Source organism: Balaenoptera acutorostrata, chromosome X (assembly GCF_949987535.1).
Source record: "Balaenoptera acutorostrata chromosome X, mBalAcu1.1, whole genome shotgun sequence".
NCBI lineage: Eukaryota > Metazoa > Chordata > Mammalia > Artiodactyla > Balaenopteridae > Balaenoptera > Balaenoptera acutorostrata.
This window is the reverse complement of record NC_080085.1, coordinates 115,529,539-115,555,079: the sequence shown is the minus strand read 5'-3', so window position 1 is coordinate 115,555,079 and position 25,541 is coordinate 115,529,539. Positions and strand designations below refer to the sequence as shown.

General features: G+C 40.8%; 1 protein-coding gene across 1 annotated transcript; it reads left to right on the top strand.

The window, feature by feature from the left end:
• The first annotated feature begins 17,033 nt into the window (after positions 1–17,033).
• USP26 (ubiquitin specific peptidase 26) lies at positions 17,034–19,697 on the top strand. The gene has a single exon (XM_007174527.2). It carries the CDS (start codon positions 17,034–17,036, stop codon positions 19,695–19,697), a length of 2,664 nt encoding a protein of 887 aa, XP_007174589.2.
• Positions 19,698–25,541: the final 5,844 nt, after the last annotated feature.

The following is a 25,541-nucleotide window of genomic DNA, read 5'->3' as shown; positions in this document are numbered from 1 at the left end:
GCTGCTATCAGCTAGAGTCTATGTAATAGCTAGATATAAATGGAAGCATCTGGTTTAAAGCATGTGTAAATAGCCATGGGTGATAGAGGGGAACAAAAGAAAAGGCATTAGTTAGAAAAATAGGGAATATTAGAAATAATAAGAAATAAGAGGGCGTCCCTGGTGGCGCAGTGGTTAAGAATCCGCCTGCCAATGCAGGGGACACGGGTTCGAGCCCTGGTCTGGGAAGATCCCACATGCCGCGGAGCAACTAAGCCCGTGCGCCACAACTACTGAGCCCGCGTGCCACAACTACTGAGGCCCGCGTGCTTAGAGCCCATGCTCCACAACAAGAGAAGCCACCGCAAGGAGAAGCTCACGCACCACAATGAAGAGTAGCCCCCGCTCGCCACAACTAGAGAAAGCCTGTGTGCAGCAACGAAGACCCAACTCAGCCAAAAATAAATTAATTAATTAATTATTTTTTAAAAAAGAAAGAAAGAAATAAGAGTGGCCATGTATTTGAATTTCTTTTTTTTTTTTTGGTCATTATTTATTTAACTGGGCTATTCCACAAATAGTCAATGGAAAATATTAAACTGAGTGTTTTATTATTTATCTAAAAGTATATGAGCACATTATCTGGTTTATTGCTGTCATTCTTGATTTCTTAATATAAATTAAGTTGGTTTGTGCTGCCTCAATTAGCCATCATTAATCACATTGCAGCTATAGCCAGAGGTGAAAGTTAGCATCTCAGGAAGAGTAAACATCCCCCTCTGGTAGCAGGCCTTCATTTCTAAGCCCCTTTTTATAATGAAAAAACCATAACACCAAAAATCAAATACTTGGCAGTAGCGCACCCTATCGCATGAGTTAGGACATGTCCAGTGTTCCTGAGCATCTGCCTCATTGTTTTCATACCAAAGAAATCCAACTTTTCACATAACTCATTCCCCGGGTTCATTCAGTCTCTGGGCGTGTTTTTCAAGCCTTCAGTAGGGAAGTAAGTAACCAGCATAAGCTTGGGAAGATATTGATTACTTCTAGATATGTGCTTGCTTTGCTTTCACATATCCAGAAGATGTAAATGGAAATCCTTACTGTGTCTTGGGAAAATGCCACACAGGTAATCCGTGGAGAATCTGAGCTCAGGTCTTAGCTATGAGGTTGTGTGCTTTGACAGCATGTACACTGATATTTAAAGAATATAATGGAATTTGTGCTCTTGAGCAAGTCATTTATCCACAGGCTTATTTTCCTCATTTGGAAATGGGGAGCTTGGAGAAGGTTTTATGGTACAAATGTTATGATACTGTATGGGAAATATCCCTGCCCCTCAGAGCCTGGAAATCATTAAATATGTCGCCCTGTCAGCACAAATGAAAAAATGCACTGGAAATTGCTGAAAACTACTGCAGTACAAAATGCCCAGTACAACTCATGGTCTCTTTCCATGAGAAAATTGCAAGTTCCCAAGGGAATTCTCATGACTTCTGACCTTCCTCAGGAGGCACTGAGTAAATCAATGTGCTATTGGTCAGCCTGCTGTCATAAATCTATTCTTATTTCCTTCTTTGAGTCTCTACACCTATATAGTGAGTGGCACATCCAGCAGAAGCCTGCAGTTATCCAGCAGCTCCTCTGAGAAGTCAGCAGAGGTGCTTCCCCAAGTCCCAAAGCTGTTCTGCTTGCCGAGCAGAAGCAAGTCAGCTGTAAGGGAGAGAAAGCAGCTCTGTCACTGTAGGGTTGCTCTAGAGTATGTGGGCTCTATCATATGTACTCTCACATGTCCAGTAAAAGGCATGGAAAAGTAAAACCCATAAAGGTGTAATTATGAAAATAAGGATATTAAAACAATCAAATCCAAATCTGTTTCAGTGGTTTCAAAGTCAACCCCAAAGTAAGAACTCTTTTTACAGTACAGTTACCCTATGCTAGCCAAATCCAAACCAACCCATCATTTCACCCTGTGAATTAATTACTTGATTCGACATTTATCAACTGGGCATGTTGAAATCTGGCTCCCCAAAATATCACTGAAGCAACCTGTTGCCAAGGAAAAGCTAGCTGAGTTTATTGCTTACCACTGTAAGGGAGAAATCCATACTGACAGGGTCTAATGGTGTTTTAGGTTAGGAAAGGAAAGGCTGGGATATTGAGACGTTGAAGTCTGTCCTAACTGTAGGGGAGCTCGATTATGATTGGGTAAAGATCATGATACAATGGTTTCGGATAGGTGGGCATGGCTCAACAGGGCTTTGGAGGCAAGAGGTTCAAAAAGTCTAAGGCTATAAACCGTCAGTCAGTGCTTTCTATTGAAGAGTTGTGGAATGAGCAGTAAAGCTATTTGCAACTTGTATCTTCCTGGGCAAAGTCTTTTTGAATAGTAAGGCCATACGGATGAAAATAGTGAAATAGTAGACTCATGCTAATGTAGACAGTAAGCTATATGGGGTACATGCTTTTGGTTCTCAGCACCTATGTACTGGGGAGTACACGTGCCCTGCCTGCCATCAGGTGCTTATGTATTTTAAAGTTCACAGAGATAAGAAGCAAGAGTTGAGGGAAGAGGAGTACCACTAGGTTGGGAGAATGATGGACAAATTCACGAGGGAGGTAACGTTTGAGCTATGCATGCCTTGATCGTTGGTTATGAGTTTAGAACGTTTGAGTGGTAACCTAGAGTTTCATGCTAAAGGCTATACTACTGCTTGGCTAGTCATGTCTTCCTTTTTCTTTAAGGGTTCATTCAGGGCAAGTAAAGACTTACCCATTTTGTCATAGCCCTGTGGATGGAAAATGAAAGCAGAGTCATTGGGTGAAGTTCAGCACCCCCTGCCCCCCGCTTTTTAATTGGAGTAGAGTTGATTTACAATGTTGTGTTAGTTTCAGGTGTACAGCATAGTGATTCAGTTACACATTTTGAAGGTTTCTAGGCCCTCTGAAGCAAGGTGGCAGGTTTTCTCGTCTGTGCTTTTTTATAAATGAGCTCATATTTTGGGGCAGAGCTTCTTTACTTTGAGGATGTCCTCCGTTAGCACCACATAAACATCACTGAAGTATCAGTAGGGAAAGAAGGAATGAGGTGGTTTGTTGGACTCTGGGGATGCTGTTCAAGGATGCAAGTCCAGAGCAGCTGCTCATTTTCTCATTTGAGCTTTGTGAGTTCCTTTTCCTTCCAGGATGACTGAGCTGAGAGCAGAGCTCTGTTTTTTCAAACAATGGGTTAGAGACCCTGGAAGCGGGAGCACTGATTTTGATTTTTTTGAGGAGTTCTCTATCTCTCTCATACACACACACACACACACACACACACACACACGCTTTTGTTAATGGCAGCAAAGAGGAAAAAAAGCTGGTATGCAGAATGAGGGACTGCTTAAGTAGGGAGATGAATGAGAATCACTTTTTTAGGGGTTAGAGGTATGATTTAGGTTTTGGGAATTCACTCCTAAGGATATTTCCAGACAAGTTAGAATAAAACAATGAACAAATTAAGGCAACTTTGCATTTCTCCTGTTCAGGGAACTGATCCTTCAGATAAGACAGATTGGTGTTTTGAAGGTATTATAAGGGATTTTAATTCCAGCACTTGTGGCATTTAATACATTTTTGAGTTCGTTTTCCCCAAAAGGGCTTTGTAAAGTTCCCTCAGAGCTCTTACTAGGCCTGACTGTGCCACATGTATCCTTAACTAAGCTGAAGATGTGTTGAATTGCTGCCCTCCTTACCGTGGAAAGAAAAATGCTATAGCTCCCCCTTGTGTCATGTGAGGCCAAAAGCATCCTGCGTGATCCGCATCAGCCGAATCCACTCCGCTAAGTATCCTAAAAGTATTTCCTCAAAGCTTTTTGGGGATGGGACTTTGCTATTTGCTGTACAGGAAAGAACTAGGGAAGCCAGCTAATCTTTTGTGATTTCTCCCCTCATTTCCTACTTTCCTGCAGTGTATCCAAGAGAATCTTTCCTGGAGGATCACCTTTTTCCGGCAGACAGTTTGTTTGGGATGATTTTCCTCATGAGATTGTAGTCCAGTTATCTGCCACTTAATACATCGAATCTTGTACAGTTTCTTGTCCAAACAGAGCAAGCGGAACTTGCTTTCACTGCGGCCTCCTCTTGCCCTGTCATAGGGGCCACTTCATTCCGTGTCCTGACTTCTCAGCTTGAGTCAGGCACCGGTTTCTTTGCCGTTCCACCTCCAGAGTAAACATGTCAAGTTTTCCCAAGTCTCTCACACTCTAGCATATGAGTTTGGACTTAAACATTCCAGCTGCTTAATAAGTATGCAGCCAGGATATGAGATTCAGTCACACATCTCTTTTGGAAACAATTCCACAATCTTAGTCCCTATTCCACACTTGACTGCCACGTGGGAGTAGGGGAAATGCCACAGCGCTCCCTATTAATGACTTTCCTTACTTCAAATAACATTTGATAACGATAGATATGCTTCACAGGTGTAGCAATTCTTATATAATGTTCTTTCTACTGATTTTGCACCTTTGCAAATATCGCAAAAGAAGAGGGAAAGTCATTTTAAAAATTATATAAGTTAAATATACTGATTGTTTAAAAGATTTACACAGTTTTGCAATTATATCTATAGGACAAAGCCATAATAGAATTGCTTCATTAAAGTGTGTGTGCATTTGAAATTTGATAGATGGTAGTGTTCACCTGTCCAGTCTCCTGTCTCATTTAACCTGGTCTCTTCATGTCATAGTCAGCTTGATGTTGCAATAACAGTTCCAGCCCATTTAATTGTACCCCATTTCTGCCCTGCCAGCCCTCATTTTAAAACTTTGGACACTGTTTTCTTAAGGAAAGTTAGAAGTCTTTGATCCCAACCCTTAAAGGACTCCTACTTCTCCAACTTTATGATTTCCCTTAGGAGAGAAAGTTTCACTCCACACTGACTGAAAACAAACTCATGTTCTCCAACATCTATTAACTTTGTGGTCGGTTCATATGAAGCAGCAATGCAAGGTAGCGTAGGCTAAGTGACAGTCTTTAAAAAGTGAATGCTTTGTGAATTCCGAGGCAGGAAAAATCAGGCCTGGCAATCATTCTGTATGAAGTGAGACTTGGACTAGGTCTTAAAAGGAAGAGTAGAACTAAGTAAGACAAAAATTTGGAGATTATTTGGGAAACTCAGGCCGAGAAGAAATGCTGTAAGAAGCTGAGATGGCAAAAAACACATGGACTCTTATGTAACACTAACTGAATTTGACTTAATAGGTTTTCCTCGTGCTGCCATGTTGTGGTGTATTTGTCTTACAACCTATCTGAGGTCAGGAGGACTTTATCACTTCATCTTTGGATCTTGTCCATAGTCGATGTCCATAGTTGACTCGTTATCAACAAATATTTTGGTTAATTAAGTAAATAAGGAAATGAATGTGATACTTAGCAGAAAGGGCTATAAAATAGTAGGAGAGTTGCAATAGGAGTAAAGGAATTAATTTCCAGAAAGCCTCATTTATCATAGCTTCAATGTAACAAGTATGCACTTTCTCATGAAAGAGCTTTCTTTCTTAATGAAATCATATTTAACTTCTGGAAAATAACCTGCATTCTGTTTTCCTAATCAACTATGTCATTGATAATACTAACATAATCATTTTAAAAGAATGAAAAGCAACAACAGCAAAAAAGCTCCGCCAACTCTGTCTCTGAGAAAAGGTTCAAAGCTCGACTAGTTCATGGGAACAATTTGCTAGTCTAGAGATTTCTTCCCATTTTGGTCCAGGCCTCCTATGGAGAGATTTATGTGCAGTGCATGTCAAGAGGCAAAATAATGGCATTTCTCTGCTATACAATGACTCGGACATTTGCTGAGTGCAGAAATGCACCTTTAAACAGAGAAAGAGGCAGAATCTGCCCTGATCCAATCATTTTGAAAAGCCATGCGCACAGAAGCTGGGGCCAAACATAATGACAGGATTTAGTGGCTAATGCCCTAGAGGCAACGCGCCTCTTGATGTGTTGACTTTTAACCCAGACTTGGGAGGGTGTAAAAAGAGAGGGGATGGTTTTCCCATCCCCCTTCCCCTCCCCCATCTGATCATGCCTGCCTCTAACCCTGCCCACTTACTCTTTAACATTCATCTCTCCACTCCCTTTCCCATTAGTTATTTCCAGCTTTGGGGCCGGGGGAGAATGAATAGACGAACCCGAAAGGAAGGTGGGAGGAGAATAGGAGAAGGAAGCCTACGAGCAGTGGACAGCTGCTTAGAAGCAGGGGGCAGAAGTACAGCTACAGAAATGGGAGCTGAACTCCGGGTCCCCTGATGCTTCTACCCCACCCCCAGTATTTCCTGAGATTTAGGCCTTTCCGTGTTTCTGTTCTCCACCCCCATTTGACCCTTTCTGGTCCGTATTTATAATCACTCCCTTCTGACACCTTCACCTCCCTTTTCCCTCTTACTTGGCTCTTTATGAATGGCAAAATCTCGAGCAAAGTTAAATTCAAGGCTCTGCCTATTACACATCTGCACCATGGCAGCTGGGCAGCTGAGTATAGCTGGAGAAGAAGACAAGCGTGCTGATTGGTTTCGCTGTAAATTCATGGCCACTAGCCTTAAGTGGACCCTTTGTGCTGCAAGGTTACTAGCCCGTTCACTCTCCTGGTTGGTTGGTTGGTTGGTTGGTTTACAAAACGTTCGCACCTTCTTTCTCTTGAAATTTCTTCACTGTTTTCCAGCCAAGCTGGTCTGCTTTCTGTTTCTGACGTGTCAAACACACTCCCACCTGAGGGCCTCGTTATTTATTCTTCCTCCTGCCTGGAGCACCCTGCATCTAAGTGTTTGCTTCCTCACTTCCTTCAAGACATCCTCATCAGTCAGGCCTTCCCAGGCCACGCTATATAAGGCAGCAAGCACGTCTCGGTCAGCACTGGCACGCCCTGTTCCCTTAACTTGATGTTTTCTTTGGCAGTTACCACCATCTGGTATTCTATATATTTTATGTTCGTATATTATTATCCCCCTGCTAGAATGAAAGTTTTATGAAAGCTTGGGATTTTTAAAAATTCTTTTTATTCTTCTATAGCTAGTGCTTAATACAACGCTTGCTAGTATGCCGTACAAATTTGTTTCAAGAATGAATGGATAATGAATGCTTGTTGGGTTTTGAGACTCCCCTCTCCCCATTTGCCAAAACCAGCATATTCATAACAATATTTTTTGTATGGTAACCATAGTTTCCAAGCCCAGATTCAATACATGTCATCTAATTGGTGGGGAAAATACCTTTCATTTTGCACTGTTTTGGGAAATTCAATGTGCTTATTAAGTATATTCTACCGAGAATCATAGTCTCATAGCATGGAGTCCTCAAAAGAAGCTTAGATGATCGTTTTTCAGTTAGTTTAATGGCCCCGATAGCATATTTGGCTTATCCAAGGTCACTAAACTATGTTTAGTTTAAAATAAGTGTGAGTTGAAGTTGTTGGGTTTTTCAGAGCTCTTGCCTGGGCTTTGTGGAGATACCCAGAAATTATTGGAAACCTCTATGGTAATTATCTGGCCCCGTCTTTTCTACTTAGTGCATACAGCGGCTAGCATATCACCTCATGGGTCCTTCATCATTTCTATCCAGTGAGGCTTGCTTGAATAACTGAGCAGGATTTCTCACCATATGCTAGGTTTATCTTTGTTCTCTCACTTCAAATGTTTTCAAACTTAAGAAGCTGTAAAATAACATGATAATTAAAGCTCATCACTTGTACCAAACCACCTTCTATACCTTGACCCCCACCTATTCAGTGAAATAAACACATATTTGAGTTTATATAGGTAATTACAGTTGTAATCAGATGCCAGTGGAAGAGATCTGACATAGAGATGTTACTTTCTCATAGTCACTGAGCCTAAAGGGCCTTCTGGGTTTATTCACCTGCCTCCAGGCTGTAACTACCTCCAGATTTTCTCCTTTTGTAACGAATGCTTTGGGAATGAGAAATGCATATTCAACTTTGAAAGGTGTATTCTCATTGGTTTTCAGGTTTTTCTAATTCTTGAAATAATGAAAGCATGAATGGTGGAAATACAGGATCCAGAGGGTAAATAAAAGGCTCACAAGTACTCATTAAATTATCTTACTAAAGAATTAATAACCTGGGTTTCTGGGTTCTCAAGTTTGTAGGCATGCTTCCCAAGGGCCAATTTCTTGTTTGCCCTGCAAAAGATGAGGTTAAGCCTCATCATTTTGCAGAGTTGTGGGCAGGGCTTGAGAAATCTCAGTCCAGGAGACCCTCTCTTTTACAAAACACTGCTCCCACCCTGAGTATGTGTCAAGGTCCAGAAAATGGCAGTGAAAGGATATTTTCCCAGATTCTCCCACTGGAAGCAAGACCCTTTTCAATTGTGGTGTTTACACAGTGACATTTAGAGTCTAAATTGTTTAGGTACAGTGAGTGCTTACATCCTTTTGTCCCTGAGAGCACTGACCACAATACCTGGCATGGAGCAGACACTCAGGAAATCATAATCAGCATAGGGCAGATGCTCAGCAAATACTCAGTGACCAAGAAGATCAATGTAAAGTGAATTAGTAAATTAACAACAAAGCAGACATTTCTACCAGGAGTATTTTTACCTTATGGCCAGCTTCTTGACACCATAGGTCATGCCTCCAAATCTTTTTTTTTTTTTTTTTTTTTTTTTTTTTTTTTTAGAAATTTCATGTAATGTCTGAAACATTTATATTAACATATTTCCATACATATTTCCATACAAATACAAATATAAGATTTTTAGAAATTTCATGTAATGTCTGAAACATTTATATTAACATATTTCCATACATATTTCCATACAAATACAAATATAAGATTTTTAGAAATTTCATGTACTGTCTGAAACATTTATATTAACATATTTCCATACATATTTCCATACAAATACAAATATAAGATTTTTAGAAATTTCATGTAATGTCTGAAACATTTATATTAACATATTTCCATACAATAACCCAATGAAAGTTTAGTATTAGTTGTTTTGTTTGTTTTTTTATACTGCAGGTTCTTATTAGGCATCAGTTTTATACACATCAGTGTATACATGTCAATCCCAATCGCCCAATTCAGCACATCACCATCCCCACCTCATCGCAGTTTTCCCCCCTTGGTGTCCATATGTCCATTCTCTACATCTGTGTCTCAACTTCTGCCCTGCAAACTGGCTCATCTGTACCATTTTTCTACGTTCCACATACATGCATTAACATACGATATTTGTTTTTCTCTTTCTGACTTACTTCACTCTGTATGACAGTCTCTAGATCCATCCACTTCTCAACAAATGACTCAATTTCGTTCCTTTTTATGGCTGAATAATATTCCATCGTATATATGTACCACAACTTCTTTATCCATTCGTCTGTTGATGGGCATTTAGGTTGCTTCCATGACCTGGCTATTGTAAATAGTGCTGCAATGAACATTCGGGTGCACGTGTCTTTTTGAATTACGGTTTTCTCTGGGTATATGCCCAGTAGTGGGATTGCTGGGTCATATGGTAATTCTATTTTTAGTTTTTTAAGGAACCTCCATATTGTTCTCCATAGTGGCTGTATCAATTTACATTCCCACCAACAGTGCAAGAGGGTTCCCTTTTCTCCACACCCTCTCCAGCATTTGTTGTTTGTAGATTTTCTGATGATGCCCATTCTAACAGGAGTGAGGTGATACCTCATTGTAGTTTTGATTTGCATTTCTCTAATAATTAGTGATGTTGAGCATCTTTTCATGTGCTTCGTGGCCGTCTGTATGTCTTCTTTGGAGAAATGTCTATTTAGGTCTTCTGCCCATTTTTGGATTGGGGTGTTTGTTTCTTTGATATTGAGCTGAATGAGCTGTTTATATATTTTGGAGATTAATCCTTTGTCCGTTGATTCATTTGCAAATATTTTCTCCCATTCTGAGGGTTGTCTTTTCGTCTTGTTTATGGTTTCCTTTGCTGTGCAAAAGCTTTGAAGTTTCATTAGGTCCCACTTGTTTATTTTTGTTTTTATTTCCATTACTCTAGGAGGTGGATCGAAAAAGATCTTGCTGTGATTTATGTCAAAGAGTGTTCTTCCTATGTTTTCCTCTAAGAGTTTTATAGTGTCCAGTCTTATATTTAGGTCTCTAATCCATTTTGAGTTTATTTTTGTGTATGGTGTTAGGGAGTATTCTAATTTCATTCTTTTACATGTGGCTGTCCAGTTTTCCCAGCACCACTTATTGAAGAGACTGTCTTTTCTCCATTGTATATCTTTGCCTCCTTTGTCATAGATTAGTTGACCATAGGTGCGTGGGTTAATCTCTGGGCTTTCTATCTTGTTCCATTGATCTATGTTTCTGTTTTTGTGCCAGTACCATATTGTCTTGATTACTGTAGCTTTGTAGTATAGTCTGAAGTCAGGGAGTCTGATTCCTCCAGCTCCATTTTTTTGCCTCAAGACTGCTTTGGCTATTCGGGGTCTTTTGTGTCTCCATACAAATTTTAAGATGATTTGTTCTAGCTCCGTAAAAAATGCCATTGGTAATTTGATAGGGATTGCATTGAATCTGTAGATTGCTTTGGGTAGTATACTCATTTTCACAATGTTGATTCTTCCAATCCAAGAACATGGTATATCTCTCCATCTGTTGGTATCATCTTTAATTTCTTTCATCAGTGTCTTATAGTTTTCTGCATACAGGTCTTTTGTCTCCCTAGGTAGGTTTATTCCTAGGTATTTTATTCTTTTTCTTGCAATGGTAAATGGGAGTGTTTCCATAATTTCTCTTTCAGATTTTTCATCATTAGTGTATAGGAATGCAAGAGATTTCTGTGCATTAATTTTGTAACCTGCAACTTTACCATATTCATTAATTAGCTCTAGCAGTTTTCTGGTGGCAGTTTTAGGATTCTCTATGTATAGTATCATGTCATCCGCAAACAGTGACAGTTTTACTTCTTCTTTTCCAATTTGTATTCCTTTTATTTCTTTTTCTTCTCTGATTGCCGTGGCTAGGACTTCCAGAACTATGTTGAATAATAGTGGTGAGAGTGGACATCCTTGTCTCGTTCCTGATCTTAGAGGAAATGCTTTCAGTTTTTCACCATTGAGAATGATGTTTGCTGTGGGTTTGTCATATATGGCCTTTATTATGTTGAGGTAGGTTCCCTCTATGCCCACTTTCTGGAGAGTTTTTATCATAAATGGGTGTTGAATTTTGTCAAAAGCTTTTTCTGCATCTATTGAGATGATCATATGGTTTTTATTCTTCAGTTTGTTAATATGGTGTATCACATTGATTGATTTGCGTATATTGAAGAATCCTTGCATCCCTGGGATAAATCCCACTTGATCGTGGTGTATGATCCTTTTAATGTGTTGTTGGATTCTGTTTGCTAGTATTTTGTTGAGGATTTTTGCATCTATATTCATCAGTGATATTGGTCTGTAATTTTCTTTTTTTGTAGTGTCTTTGTCTGGTTTTGGTATCAGGGTGATGGTGGCCTCATAGAATGAGTTTGGGAGAGTTCCTTCCTCTGCAATTTTTTGGAAGAGTTTGAGAAGGATGGGTGTTAGCTCTTCTCTAAATGTTTGATAGAATTCACCTGTGAAGCCATCTGGTCCTGGACTTTTGTTTGTTGGAAGATTTTTAATCACAGTTTCAATTTCATTACTTGTGATTGGTCTGTTCATATTTTCTGTTTCTTCCTGGTTCAGTCTTGGAAGGTTATACCTTTCTAAGAATTTGTCCATTTCTTCCAGGTTGTCCATTTTATTGGCATAAAGTTGCTTGTAGTAGTCTCTTAGGATGTTTTGTATTTCTGCGGTGTCTGTTGTAACTTCTCCTTTTTCATTTCTGATTTTATTGATTTGAGTCCTCTCCCTCTTTTTCTTGATGAGTCTGGCTAATGGCTTATCAATTTTGTTTATCTTCTCAAAGAACCAACTTTTAGTTTTATTGATCTTTGCTATTGTTTTCTTTGTTTCTATTTCATTTATTTCTGCTCTGATCTTTATGATTTCTTTCCTTCTGCTAACTTTGGGTTTTGTTTGTTCTTCTTTCTCTAGTTTCTTTAGGTGTAAGGTTAGATTGTTTACTTGAGATTTTTCTTGTTTCTTTAGGTAGGCTTGTATAGCTATAAACTTCCCTCTTAGAACCGCTTTTGCTGCATCCCATAGGTTTTGGGTCGTCGTGTTTTCATTGTCATTTGTCTCTAGGTATTTTTTTATTTCCTGTTTGATTTCTTCAGTGATCTCTTGGTTATTTAGTAACGTATTGTTTAGCCTCCATGTGTTTGTCTTTTTTACGTTTTTTTCCCTGTAATTCATTTCTAATCTCATAGCGTTGTGGTCAGAAAAGATGCTTGATATGATTTCAATTTTCTTAAATTTACTGAGGCTTGATTTGTGACCCAAGATGTGATCTATCCTGGAGAATGTTCCGTGCACACTTGAGAAGAACGTGTAATCTGCCGTTTTTGGATGGAATGTCCTATATATATCAATTAAATCTATCTGGTCTATTGTGTCATTTAAAGCTTGTGTTTCCTTATTTATTTTCATTTTGGATGATCTGTCCATTGGTGTAAGTGAGGTGTTAAAGTCCCCCACTATTATTGTGTTACTGTCGATTTCCTCTTTTATAGCTGTTAGCAGTTGCCTTATGTATTGAGGTGCTCCTATGTTGGGTGCATATATATTTATAATTGTTATATCTTCTTCTTGGATTGATCCCTGGATCATTATGTAGTGTCCTTCCTTGTCTCTTGTAACATTCTTTATTTTAAAGTCTATTTTATCTGATATGAGTATAGCTACTCCAGCTTTCTTTTGATTTCCATTTGCATGGAATATCTTTTTCCATCCCCTCACTTTCAGTCTGTATGTGTCCCTAGGTCTGAAGTGGGTCTCTTGTAGACAGCATATATATGGGTCTTGTTTTTGTATCCATTCAGCCAGTCTATGTCTTTTGGTTGGGGCATTTAATCCATTCACATTTAAGGTAATTATCGATATGTATGTTCCTATGACCATTTTCTTAATTGTTTTGGGTTTGTTTTTGTAGGTCCTTTTCTTCTCTTGTGTTTCCCACTTAGAGAAGTTCCTTTAGCATTTGTTGTAGAGCTGGTTTGGTGGTGCTGAATTCTCTTAGCTTTTGCTTGTCTGTAAAGCTTTTGATTTCTCCATCAAATCTAAATGAGATCCTTGCTGGGTAGAGTAATCTTGGTTGTAGGTTCTTCCCTTTCATCACTTTAAGTATTTCATGCCACTCCCTTCTGGCTTGCAGAGTTTCTGCTGAGAAATCAGCTGTTAACCTTATGGGGGTTCCCTTGTATGTTATTTGTCGTTTTTCCCTTGCTGCTTTCAATAATTTTTCTTTGTCTTTAATTTTTGCCACTTTGATTACTATGTGTCTCGGCGTGTTTCTCCTTGGGTTTATTCTGTATGGGACTCTCTGCGCTTCCTGGACTTGGGTGGCTATTTCCTTTCCCATGTTAGGGAAGTTTTCGATTATAATCTCTTCAAATATTTTCTCTGGTCCTTTCTCTCTCTCTTCTCCTTCTGGGACCCCTATAATGCGAATGTTGTTGCGTTTAATGTTGTCCCAGAGGTCTCTTAGGCTGTCTTCATTTCTTTTCATTCTTTTTTCTTTAGTCTGTTCCGCAGCAGTGAATTCCACCATTCTGTCTTCCAGGTCACTTATCCGTTCTTCTGCCTCAGTTATTCTGCTATTGATTCCTTCTAGTGTAGTTTTCATTTCAGTTATTGTATTGGTCATCTCTGTTTGTTTGTTCTTTAATTCTTCTAGGTCTTTGTTAATCATTTCTTGCATCTTCTCAATCTTTGCCTCCATTCTTATTCCGAGGTCCTGGATCATCTTCACTATCATTATTCTGAATTCTTTTTCTGGAAGGTTGCCTATCTCCACTTCATTTAGTTGTTTTTCTGGGGTTTTTTCTTGTTCCTTCATCTGGTACATAGCCCTCTGCCTTTTCATCTTCTCTGTCTTTCTGTAACTGTGGTTTTTGGTCCACAGGCTGCAGGATTGTAGTTTTTCTTGCTTCTGTTGTCTGCCCTCTGGTGGTTGAGGCTATCTAAGAGGCTTGATGGGAGGCTCTGGTGGTGGGTAGAGCTGACTGTTGCTGTGGTGGTCAGAGCTCAGTAAAACCTTAATCCACTTGACTGTTGATGGGTGGGGCTGGGTTCCCTCCCTGTTGCTGTGGCGATCAGAGCCCAGTAAAACCTTAATCCACTTGACTGTTGATGGGTGGGGCTGGGTTCCCTCCCTGTTGGTTGTTTTGCCTGAGGCAACCCAACACTGGAGCCTACCCGTGCTCTTTGGTGGGGTTAATGGCAGACTCTGGGAGGGCTCACGCCAAGGAGAACTTCCCAGGACCTCTGCTGCCAGTGTCCTTATCCCCACGGTGAAACAGAGCCACCACTCGCCTCTGCAGGAGACCCCCCAACACCAGCAGGTACGTCTGGTTCAGTCTCCCCCAGGGTCACTGCTCCTTCCCCTGGGTCCCGATGCACACATTACTTTGTGTGTGCCCTCCAAGAGTGGGGTCTCTGTTTCCCCCAGTCCTGTCACAGTCCTGCAATCAATTCCCACTAGACTTCAAAGTCTGATTCTCTAGGAATTCCTCCTCCCTTTGCCGGACCCCCAGGTTGGGAAGCCTGAGGTGGGGCTCAGAACCTTCACTCCAGTGGGTGGACTTCTGTGGTATAAGTGTTCGCCAGTCTGTGAGTCACCCACCCAGCAGTTATGGGATTTGACTGTACTCTGATTGAGCCCCTCCTACCGTCTCACTGTGGCTTCTCCTCTGTCCTTGGACGTGGGGTGTCCTCCTTGGTGAAGTCCAGGGTCTTCCTGTCAATGATTGTCCAGCAGCCAGTTGTGATTCTGGTGCTCTCGCAAGAGGGAGTGAGAGCACGTCCTTCTACTCCGCCATCTTGGTTAATCTCCATGCCTCCAAATCTGATACGAGTAGTGCAGCTTTATGAGCTTCTGGCTATACTTTGAGATCAGCAGCTAGCCCAGTGTGTTGTGCTAGTAGGTGATCAATCAAACTTAATGGACTGAGTTTGTGGGTAAAATGAGAGAAAAGTACCTTGGCTTTCATAACTTTTGAATGCAGTCGTCATCCGTATGTTTTGAATCTGGTGTAGGCTACATAGAATAGTCACAAAGTTCTCTCCAGTGGAGTTTGAGAGAACAGATACGTTTTAGTTTAAAATCTTCCCAAAAAACTAACAGTCAAAGGAAGCCCTAAAAGCCTTTGAGTGATGAGGCAGAATCAAGAAAGGGGATTTAAGCTTAAAATGTGCCAGGAAGTGAGCAGTGGCTAGACTGCTCAACTGTGCGTCAGCAATATGGTTTTTAATCTTCACTGCCCACGCTCGTTGGGTTCAAAGAAGTCTCCTTAATTCTGGAATGAAATGTAAGCAGGTTGAACTGGGAAGAAGGTATAACAAATAGGGCCATTGTTTTGGAAACACATGTCTCTTAACTGTGTTTTTGAAAGCAGAGAGTGGAAATGCCATGAGGGTCTAGATTATTTCAGCTATCATTAGAAAGAATGGACAACAATTTTTGATAAATACAGATCAGCTGGGGTCACAGCATTTTTAAATGCAGGCTAGAAGTTGTTCCGGGGTTGTATAGGTTCTCTCAAGTGGTTGAAATAGGAGCAATTAAGACTTTTTTGTGGAGAGGAAATAAACTCTTACATAGCATCTATAGTAGGAGAGTGAACTATAAATAATCCAGACCCTCGAGTTTGCTGTGGTGCTTGAAAGTTTTTAGGGCCTCGTTTCCACTATGGCAAATATGATCATTCTCTCACTTAGACATATATGCACTTTTTTTATGTGGATGGGTGCAATCCCTACTTTACTGAACGTAGGTTGATAGATAAAATACTTGATAAAACAAAAATGTCATTAATGTATGCTCCACCAGTTTCGAGTTTTTGATAATTTGGATAGGGATTGAGCAGAAGTTTCATTTAGTATTATTCATAAAGACAGGGTTTGCTGAGCAAGTTAATAACATAGACAAAATTCAGGAAGAATACTTAACTATGCAGGAGAAAAATCTTCCAATCAATTCTTGGACATATGCTTTCTCATACAAACATTTGTAGTGCTAAGTGTTTAGCTATTCATTAATTCAGATTGGTTCACTACAGAGTTATTCAGAAATTTTAAATTTTGAGTGATTAAGTACACCCGATCCTTCCCGGCTGGCTTTGAGTACAGGGAGCTAGCTCAGGTTATGTGGACCCTGTGGCCAGAGCTGGAGTTAGCCAGTTCTTTGATACCTGCTTTAAGCAGTGGTAGGCCCTCACCCCACATGGGGTAGAATGTATGGACTTATTACCCTGGTGCCACATGAAAGAAAGGGACATAACAGGATTTGGAAGGCGGTAGATTGAACTCTCCATCTGTTATTGGGTTGAGGGCTGCATAGGGCCTCTCACTTTCTTATTCACTTATTGTGCTTGCCACGTGGGGTCATTCTATGACAGGAGGATTAGCATATTATATATTTATATATATATATATATATATATATATATATATATATACACACATATACACACACTTGAGACACTGTTCATTGTGCTCTTCAGCTGTGTATTGAAAGTCTTCCAAGTGTTTAATGATTTCAGTTGGAAGTGTGGAAATTAATCAGAATGGAGTCTAGTATTGCACTGGAAAGAAGATTTAGTGTATGGGAGTAGAGTTTGAGTTCTATCCAGGCATTTCTCTGACAGCTTAAATAATTTTTCTTGATTTTCTTTACAGTAGCAGTCTTAACTTGGGAATCAAGACTCTGCCTTCATGCAACCGTGGACAGTTCTCGAAGCATATTGGTTTTATCACTAAAGAGCTGGCTCTTGAAGAGGCTCTAGGATAAAACTAACACTTGAAACAGGATCATTCTACATAGAGAACTAAAGAACTATTTCTTTGGTGTTGTCTCCAGAGGTGAACTGGCCAACAAATTGATTGTCGATAATTCAGGATATGTGTATTTTATTTATAAAGAAATCATGGCTGCTCTAATGGTACATGGTTTTGTCCAAATATGGAACCTGAAGACTGGGATAACTGAACTAAATGAAGCATGCATTGAAATAGTGGAAAAAAGGAGGAACGTTATGTTGGTCATCTCTCTTGGTAATGGAGAATACACAGCATTTCAGCTAAGTAATAATATTAAAAACATAGTCCTTAGACCCTATGGAGAAGACCAAAATTATCTGCATTTAACTTTCCAAACTAATGACTTACTGTTTATTGAAAGATTATCCTCCAGAGATGCCCAAAACTTGAAGATGTTCCTGAATAGATTCCATCAAAATCATCTTCAACCACCCGTAAGACCTGATAGGGATGGGAGTATCTTTGCCAGTACAACAATAGAGAAGGTAGGTGAGGGGACATCGTTTTGTAACACGTCAAGTAGTCAACCTTTTGAGAAAGAAATAAATGAAACACCTGATGATATGAAGATGGCTTTGTTTGCATCAGAATCACTAAGATTTACCTGTGAAGGGTTATTAGAAAATAGATATGGGAAGAGGAAAAGGAAGCCATCATCTGGCTCAGAGCTGAATAAGAACTTCCTGCAAGAGAATACCTTTGTGAGAAGAAAGAAGTCAAAGATGAACACCTTGAGATATGTAAGCCACAATAAGAAAAAATTAAGGTTAAAACGGAATAATAAATTGAAACTTGGACCTTCATTCAAGATCGATTCTACTGGAAACTCTTATTACCTAGATGTCACTGATCTTCTCCAAAGACTGTCTGAGAAAATATATTTAGCATTTCTCTTAGGATCAGGGTATGGTGAAAGTGACCCAGACTGGCACAAACTCAGCATGATCTTTGAATTTTACCCACAGAAACTATGGCAGGGCCTCCCCAATTTGGGAAACAGCTGCTATATGAATTCAGTTTTACAGTCCTTATTTTCCGTGCCATCGTTTGCTGATGATTTACTCAAGCTGGGCTTCTCACGGGATAAAATTCCCCTTGATGCACTTAGCATATGCTTGGTACGGCTGCTTGTTTTGAAAGATACTTATAACATAAAAATCAAGGAGGAGTTACTTGTGAATATTAAAAAAGCCATTTCAGCAGTTGCAGAGATATTCTCTGACGACATGGAGAACGATGCGCATGAGTTTTTAGGTCACTGTTTAGACCAGGTGAAACAAAACGTGGGAAAATTAACCACAATTGGGAAGACTAAAATTGAATCTGAGGAAGGAAATTCACCTCAACAGGTTTCTGCTGGTAGTGCTGACACCAAGGGTCTTGTTTGCCCCGTTCGGAACAATTTTGATTTCGAGTTGCTGCACTCAATTATTTGCAAAGCCTGTGGGCACGTTGTTCGTAAGACAGAGGTCAGTGATTCTCTCTCCGTAAATCTTCCCCAGGGAAAACAAGCACTTCCCTTGTCTGTTCAGTGTAGTTTTGATCTTTTCTTTGAAGGAGAAGAACTTGAGTATAAATGTGAAAAGTGTAACCACAGGAGTTCTATTGCAGTGCATAAATTCAGTAGGCTACCCAGGGTCCTCATTGTTCATCTGAAACGCTATAAATTTAATGAGTTTTGGTCCTTAAAGAAAGATGACCGCACAGTCGTTATTAACAAATACTTAAAGTTATCTTCCCATTGCAATGAAACCACCAAACCGCCGCTTCCCTTAAGCAAGAATGCACCTCTTAGGGCTTCCCGAGTCTTTAAAGTCTTTCAAAAGATGAATTCTGAAACCATCAGTTCATTGACAGCTTCAACAAAGCAGACCTCGGAATCCAAGGATTCTTTGGCTCCACACATTAGATCAGACAAAGAGTCTGAACCACAAAAACGCCAGACTCTTCATAAAGGTTCAAGAGGAGTACGGCAGCAAAAAGACCTGGGAAAATATTCTAAACTAAATATAATAGAGTCCACGTTGGCAAACACAGGACATGGAGCAGCCATTGCAAGAGAGCTGTTAGCAGTAGGCCTAATGATGAATCTGGAAGACAGCTCCCTTTCTCTGAAAGGTCTACCCACCAGCAGCAGCCCAGATACATGTCACAAAGTGCCTGAAAATCCAAAACTAAAGAAATACAAGGGAACCAATATGTCTGCAGATTTTGAGAGCGTGGCCGAGACCACCGAAGAATTTTGTAAAGATAAAAAAAACAGAATTGCAGAAGAATCTTGCCAAGTGCCTCAAGACACCCAACCTTATGAGGGGATGAGACTCTGTGAACAAGACCTTTGGCTGGCACTGCTTCGAAGACTTCCCAAGCCAGATACCCAGTGGTACACAGAGAAATGCAGAAGACCTACGGAATTAAGTTTCCAGGGAGCCAAGGTGAATTCCCTAGGTGCGTTGGGTTCCAATGTAGACCCTGGAAACAAGGGCTCTTCAGATGTGGAACAGGTAGACATACCAAAAAGAGAAGCCAAGATGGGAGATAGTCATGACTATCGGCTCATCGGTGTTATCAGCCATCTTGGAAAAAGAGGGGTTTCCGGCCATTATATCAGCGATGCCTACAACTTTGAGAGGCGAGAGTGGTTGACTTACAACGATCTGCAAGTATCAAGTATCCAGGAGGCCCCAATGCAGAAGGCTAGGCTTTGCACTGGCTACATCTTCTTTTACATGCACAATGAGATCTTTGAAGAGCTGTTGGGAAGGGAATAGAACTCCCAGCCTCATAGCACAGAGGCAGGAGTAGTAAAAGAAGTAGACTCAGAAGTAGTAAAAGAACACCCCTCATCAGATTCATCCGCTTGATGGCCTCTTTGACTCCATGGCAGGAAATTTGCTCAATGCCAAAGGAGCTATATACCGTCAAGTTTAAACCTTGAGGATGGGGAAGTTGACTTGCCCTCAAGAAATTGAACACCTTTTCCTGTCTGCTAGCAAACTGTTCTTGGTGATCTAAGCCCACCGTGCCATGTTGCTCTTTTTAGAGGGGCACTTGCATTGCCTAAAAGGAACATTGATTACCAGAACTTCATACGAAACGCTGGACAATCTTTACCTGACATTGTAAGACTAATGCAAAATTCCTTTTACTTCCCTGTACTTTACAGTGTGGCGGCCTTAACTCCTTGAATGAATAAACAATGCATGCTTTAAAGTGTACTTGTAGGATTTGAAAGTCTTGTTACTGATTTGATACAATGTCAAATAACTTGTGCCTGGATATGATCTGCTTCTGGGTAAAAGCCTGATGGATCCTGAGATGGTCATATTCTGTAATTCATGTGATTCAGGGATTTAGTAATTCTGATATTAAGCTCGTGCCTTCTCTGTAACTTAGCCTTTTGCTGTCTTTGAGGCAGTGAGTCTGTAATGCCTTGTACCTTTGTTATTAACAAATGACTTGTACTAAGAGGCTTTCTCACATCATATAAAAGGATTGAACTTTCAGTCCCACCTTTCCCAAAATGGGCGTGTCCCCTTGTGTATGGGGTACAGTTTTAGTACAGCTGTAATAATCCAAGAGCTTGTTGATGCTCTTAATCCTGGATGCCCTTAAAGAGGTGAACGGGAATTCAGTGGTGTGGGAAAGTTTAAAACTGCCCTCTAAGGGGAAAACCAGATTCCAAAGTTTGGGAAACAAAGTTTGTTCAGAGCACAGTGTATCTAGAAAGAGGTCTCAATGGGAGCTGAAGACTGCTGAGGTAGAGTGGGGGGAGTTTCTTAGATTGAATTAATCACTCCCATGGAAGAAGGAGTCGCAGACACAATAATGAGAGATTTGTTCAACTTGTGTAGCACTTCGGCGGCTGAAGCAGTTGAAGGATAAGGTTGGAGTTAGATTGAGAGGAGGAGAGTGACACTTTGGTTTCCCAATTTCAGATATTTGACTTCTAATAGAACGGTTAAATCTGAACCCAGTTTACATAGGCATCAAAGCAAGAGTTTTGGTAAGAGTGAGGGGAAAAGTTATTTTGAAAGGAGAATGAAGATGCCAGTAGTTTTCAGAAATTAAAAATTTTGGGTGCGGAGTATAAGGTATTATACATCTTGCACGTGCTGCTCTTCAGCGTGTCACACTTCCAAACGCAGGGCAAATCAAAAGGGGAAGAAGGGAGGCTCTGTCCTCTGGGACAGATAGCTTGGGTGGAATCCATCACTACCCTGTGAGAAGAAATTCTTAGTGCACAGTGAGTGGCTGTGTGCTATCTACCTGCTATATTGTTATTTCAAATAGAAGATTAAAAATTCAGGGCTTCCCTGGTGGTGTGGTGATTGGGAGTCCGCCTGCCAGCGCGGGGCACACGGGTTTGAGCCCTGGTCTGGGAGGATCCCACATGCCGCGGAGCAACTAGGCCCGTGAGCCACAACTACTGAGCCTGCGCGTCTGGAGCCTGTGCTCCGCAACAAGAGAGGCCGCGATAGTGAGAGGCCCGCGCACCGCGATGAAGAGTGGCCCCCACTCGCCGCAACTGGAGAAAGCCCTCACACAAAAACGAAGACCCAACACAGCCAAAAATAAACATAATAAATAAATAATAAATAAAAATTAAAAAAAAAAAGAAACTAACACACCATTGTAAAGCAATTATACTCCAATAAAGACGTTAAAAATAAATAAATAAAAAGTCATTAAACTTAAAAAAAAATAAAATAAAAAATAAAACAAGTTATACATTCATTCTACCATCCTGGATACCCCAGAAAGGAAATTGGGATAGCTCATCTGGAAACCTGTGGCTTTAAGGCTCTACTGAAGAAAGGAAGACATTGGGAGTTTTTATACTAACACACCATTCCGCTTTGCTTCCAGTCTTCTTGGTGCAGAGAAGGTTGACTGATTTGCATTAGGAAAGACTAGTTGGTGGTAATGAAAGTCCCAGCAGCTGGCCTGATGCAACAATTACTTTCTATACCTTATTTTTTTTTCTTGGCCATGCCGCACGACTTGTGGGATCTTAGTTCCCCAACCAGGGATCGAACATGGGCCCTTGGCAGTGAAAGCTCTGAGTCCTAACCACTGGACTGCCAGGGAATTCCCTATACCTTAGAATTTACTGCTGCTACAGGGCCTTGGGCAAAGTGGGAGCCAAAAGCTTCTGAGACGGCTCAGGCCAACAGTAGGTCCTCTAGTACTGGGGTATTGTTGCGTATAATGGGTATCCTTTTATCAGGGTCTACCCAGAGGGCCTAGTATGGCAACAAAATGTACATAGGATTGTCCCCAATTCCCACAAGCCTCTATGTGGTTTTGAGGGAGACAGTTTTCCACTCTGCTCAGCCCCTCTGTATGCAGCAGCCTGGTTCATGGGTGCCATTACATTAGACCTCTTTTACTTTGGATTAATTCCTCCCATCTTTCACAGCCCACCTCTGTGTTGACTTTGACCTCATTCAGTCTCCAAAGGCTCTGCATTTATTAGCAACCTCAATTCAGTATTACCCGCAAGACTGCCTTTCCCCATAGCACCACACTCTAATCGCCTCTTATTCTCTCTTGCTTCTCTCTCCCCTCTCATAACCTTCCCTTATAGCCCATGAAAACTTTCCTTTTCTCAGTAGGCTGGTCCCCGTAACACTTGATAGTAATTGCACTGTCAAGGTGAATCCTTATTTACTGAAGCTGTACTCCCCTCTCACTGGTGGCGTTTGGGGTCTTGTGGTGAAGAGACGGGAGTGGGATTCTGAAATCACTCCTGAGTATGGTAGGTATAAGGCATATTTCATTTAGTCGTATTGGCCGCTTGGGTTTCGCTCTAATGGCTGTATTTTTTTCCATCTGGGATCATATTCACAATTGTGAGGGAGAAGTTGGAGTTCAGCAGAGAGAAGTACAAGTAGGAAATGAAATGTTTGCTGAGCAGAAACTATCCTTTAGCAATAATTGCGACCATTATTGAAAATGATTATCTTCTCTATAGGATTTTCAGTTTCCTCTTCTAGAAGCTTCTAATTTTCTTTTTGCCCTTTTCATTTTACAAGCAATTATCTATAAGTGCAAGTGAAGTGCCAGGGATATGAGCTGTTATTAAAATTGAAAACTACACAGTCTGAGAATAAATGTGAAAATTGACAATACCTTTCATACAATGTCCCTGTGGGTTTTGTTCTCGTTTGTGTTAGAGGCGCGATTTCCTTAAAAAAGGAAAACAAGCTAGTGTTTGTATTCATTATAAACCACCATACTAAGCATTCTTTTCATACGTTGGGGTCCAATTGCCACTAAGAGAAACCTTCCCTGTCTGCAGCTCTGCCCCAAACTGGTTGTCATCACAGATTTTTACTTCCCTAAGGGATAAGCTCTGAAGCTGCCTTACCTTGAACAAGCTATTTAATGACTGTGCCTCAGTTTCCTAATCTGTAAAACACACAAAAAATAATTTCTTTATCTCTGGATGATTGTGGGGATTAAAAGAAATAACTTGTGTGAACATAACCATGTATAGGCTTAAGGGTTAAACAAGGAGTAAACATGGAGGCACCTGCACTTTAGGATTACATGACGGTTACAAAACCAAATTTAAGAGTCAGGTGGAATAACCAAATAGCACAAAACATTTCCTTCCCAAGTTGTTGATATCTTAGAATTCTGAAGCTCTTGCCTCCCAAGGAAATCTAGGAGTTAAAAGTAATGCTTTCCAGCTTGGTAAGCAATTACCAATTCTAAAAAAAATCCGGGCTTCCCTGGTGGCGCAGTGGTTGAGAATCTGCCTGCTAATGCAGGGGACACGGGTTCGAGCCCTGGTCTGGGAAGATCCCACATGCCACGGAGCAGCTGGGCCCGTGAGCCACAATTGCTGAGCCTGCGCGTCTGGAGCCTGTGCCCCGCGACGGGAGGGGCCGCGATAGAGAAAGGCCCGCGCACCGCGATGAAGAGTGGCCCCCGCTTGCCGCAACTGGAGAAAGCCCTCGCACGAACCGAAGACCCAACACAGCCAAAAATAAATAAATAAATAAATAAATAAATAAGAAAATCCTTTAAAAAAAAAAATGCAAGCTTCTTAAAAAAAAAAAAAAAAATCCATGCTCTTCCCATTTCCCTCCTCCTCCCCATCCCTCTTCCCTGTGCCATCCTTTGCACCTCAATACCATTTCTCTGTGGACTTATAGGCAATTTCTAAGCAATTTGCTTGAGTCTGGCTTCCTGGGAATTCTAGATAGGACCTAGCCAGTGGTGTGCTGAAGCTGGTTTGTACTGCTACCGGATGTTTATGCACATTCCTTCCCAACTCCACAGCTGATGATATCCATTGGTAGCTTAAACTTGGCCATGGTGGGAGTTTTCATGCCACAGAAATTGGCAAACCCTACAAACCAGGTCTTTTCTTTTTGCCTTTCAGAAAGCTGGTTGTTAAACATTTACCAGCATATCTCTTTGGGGTTCTCATTTGCTTAGAGAGACATTGATTCTCTTCCTGAAGCAGATAAGCGTGTATTTGGCTGCGTGTAACCAAAACCCCAATTGAACAATAGTGTAAACATATCTGTGTCATAGCAGGTATTGCTGAGGGTTGTTCGGCTTTGCTTTCCTTAACATGTTGGCCTGGTGGTTCCTTCTTTCCATCCAGGTATTGAAGCCCCCAGACAATACATTTTGCATAAGGCTACCAGTAATGTCAAAGTGTCCAGGCAAGTGTGTGTGTTTAGCTTTTCAACCTCTGCAGTAGAGAAAAGCAAGAGAAAGGATGGATGGGATTGGATTTGAGGGTAGAAATCAGCCCCAAATCCATTCATGGTTATTGGTCCCTTGATATTAACAAGATTCAGAGTCAATACAAAGAATGAGTTAAAGCATGAAATGGGCAGATGCTTTTACTTGGCTTCTTCTAGAAAGAGTTGTAGTCCCAAATTGATTCCATGGAACATACCTTTCTTTCCTGTAATACCATCCTCCGTTGTATGGTGTCACTTACACGTGATGACTTTGTTTCACATTAGTGACTGGGGATGTGAGTCTTTGTAGAGGTCATCACAGAGCCACTATAGCTGCCTGTTACTCATATTCCAATGCTTTTATAATCCTTTGTGGCATCCTTTGTCTGAAGTCTCCTGTCAGAAATCAAGTGTCCTTAGATGCTGGCATCTGCGGTCCCGGCCAGATGCTGACGAGTCTGGTGAGTCCACTTCTAATGCAGGGTTGGTGTGGGTTCCTGCTCTCCGGAGAAAAGTGATTATGAGAAAACACTTATTGTTCATGATGACCTATGTTTGAGGTTGCTCTATAAGGCAGATGGCAATTTTTTGTTAACATCTTTATTGGAGTATAATTGCTTTACAATGGTGTGTTAGTTTCTGCTTTATAACAAAGTGAATCAGCTATACATATACATATATCCCCATATCTCCTCCCTCTTGCGGCTCCCTCCCTCCCACCCTCCCTAACCCACCCCTCTAGGTGGTCACAAAGCACCGAGCTGATCTCCCGGTGCTATGCGGCTAGATGGCAATTTATAAACTTACCATGGAAATGTTCAAACACTGGGAAGTTGAAAAGTAGTGCAAAGGAACTTCATGTTCCCAACATCAACCCATAGGTATCAACCCATGGTCAATCAGGGT

Excerpts from the sequence above, each read along its gene's own strand:
- USP26 (XM_007174527.2), top strand. The coding sequence starts at position 17,034 with ATGGCTGCTCTAATGGTACATGGTTTTGTCCAAATATGGAACCTGAAG.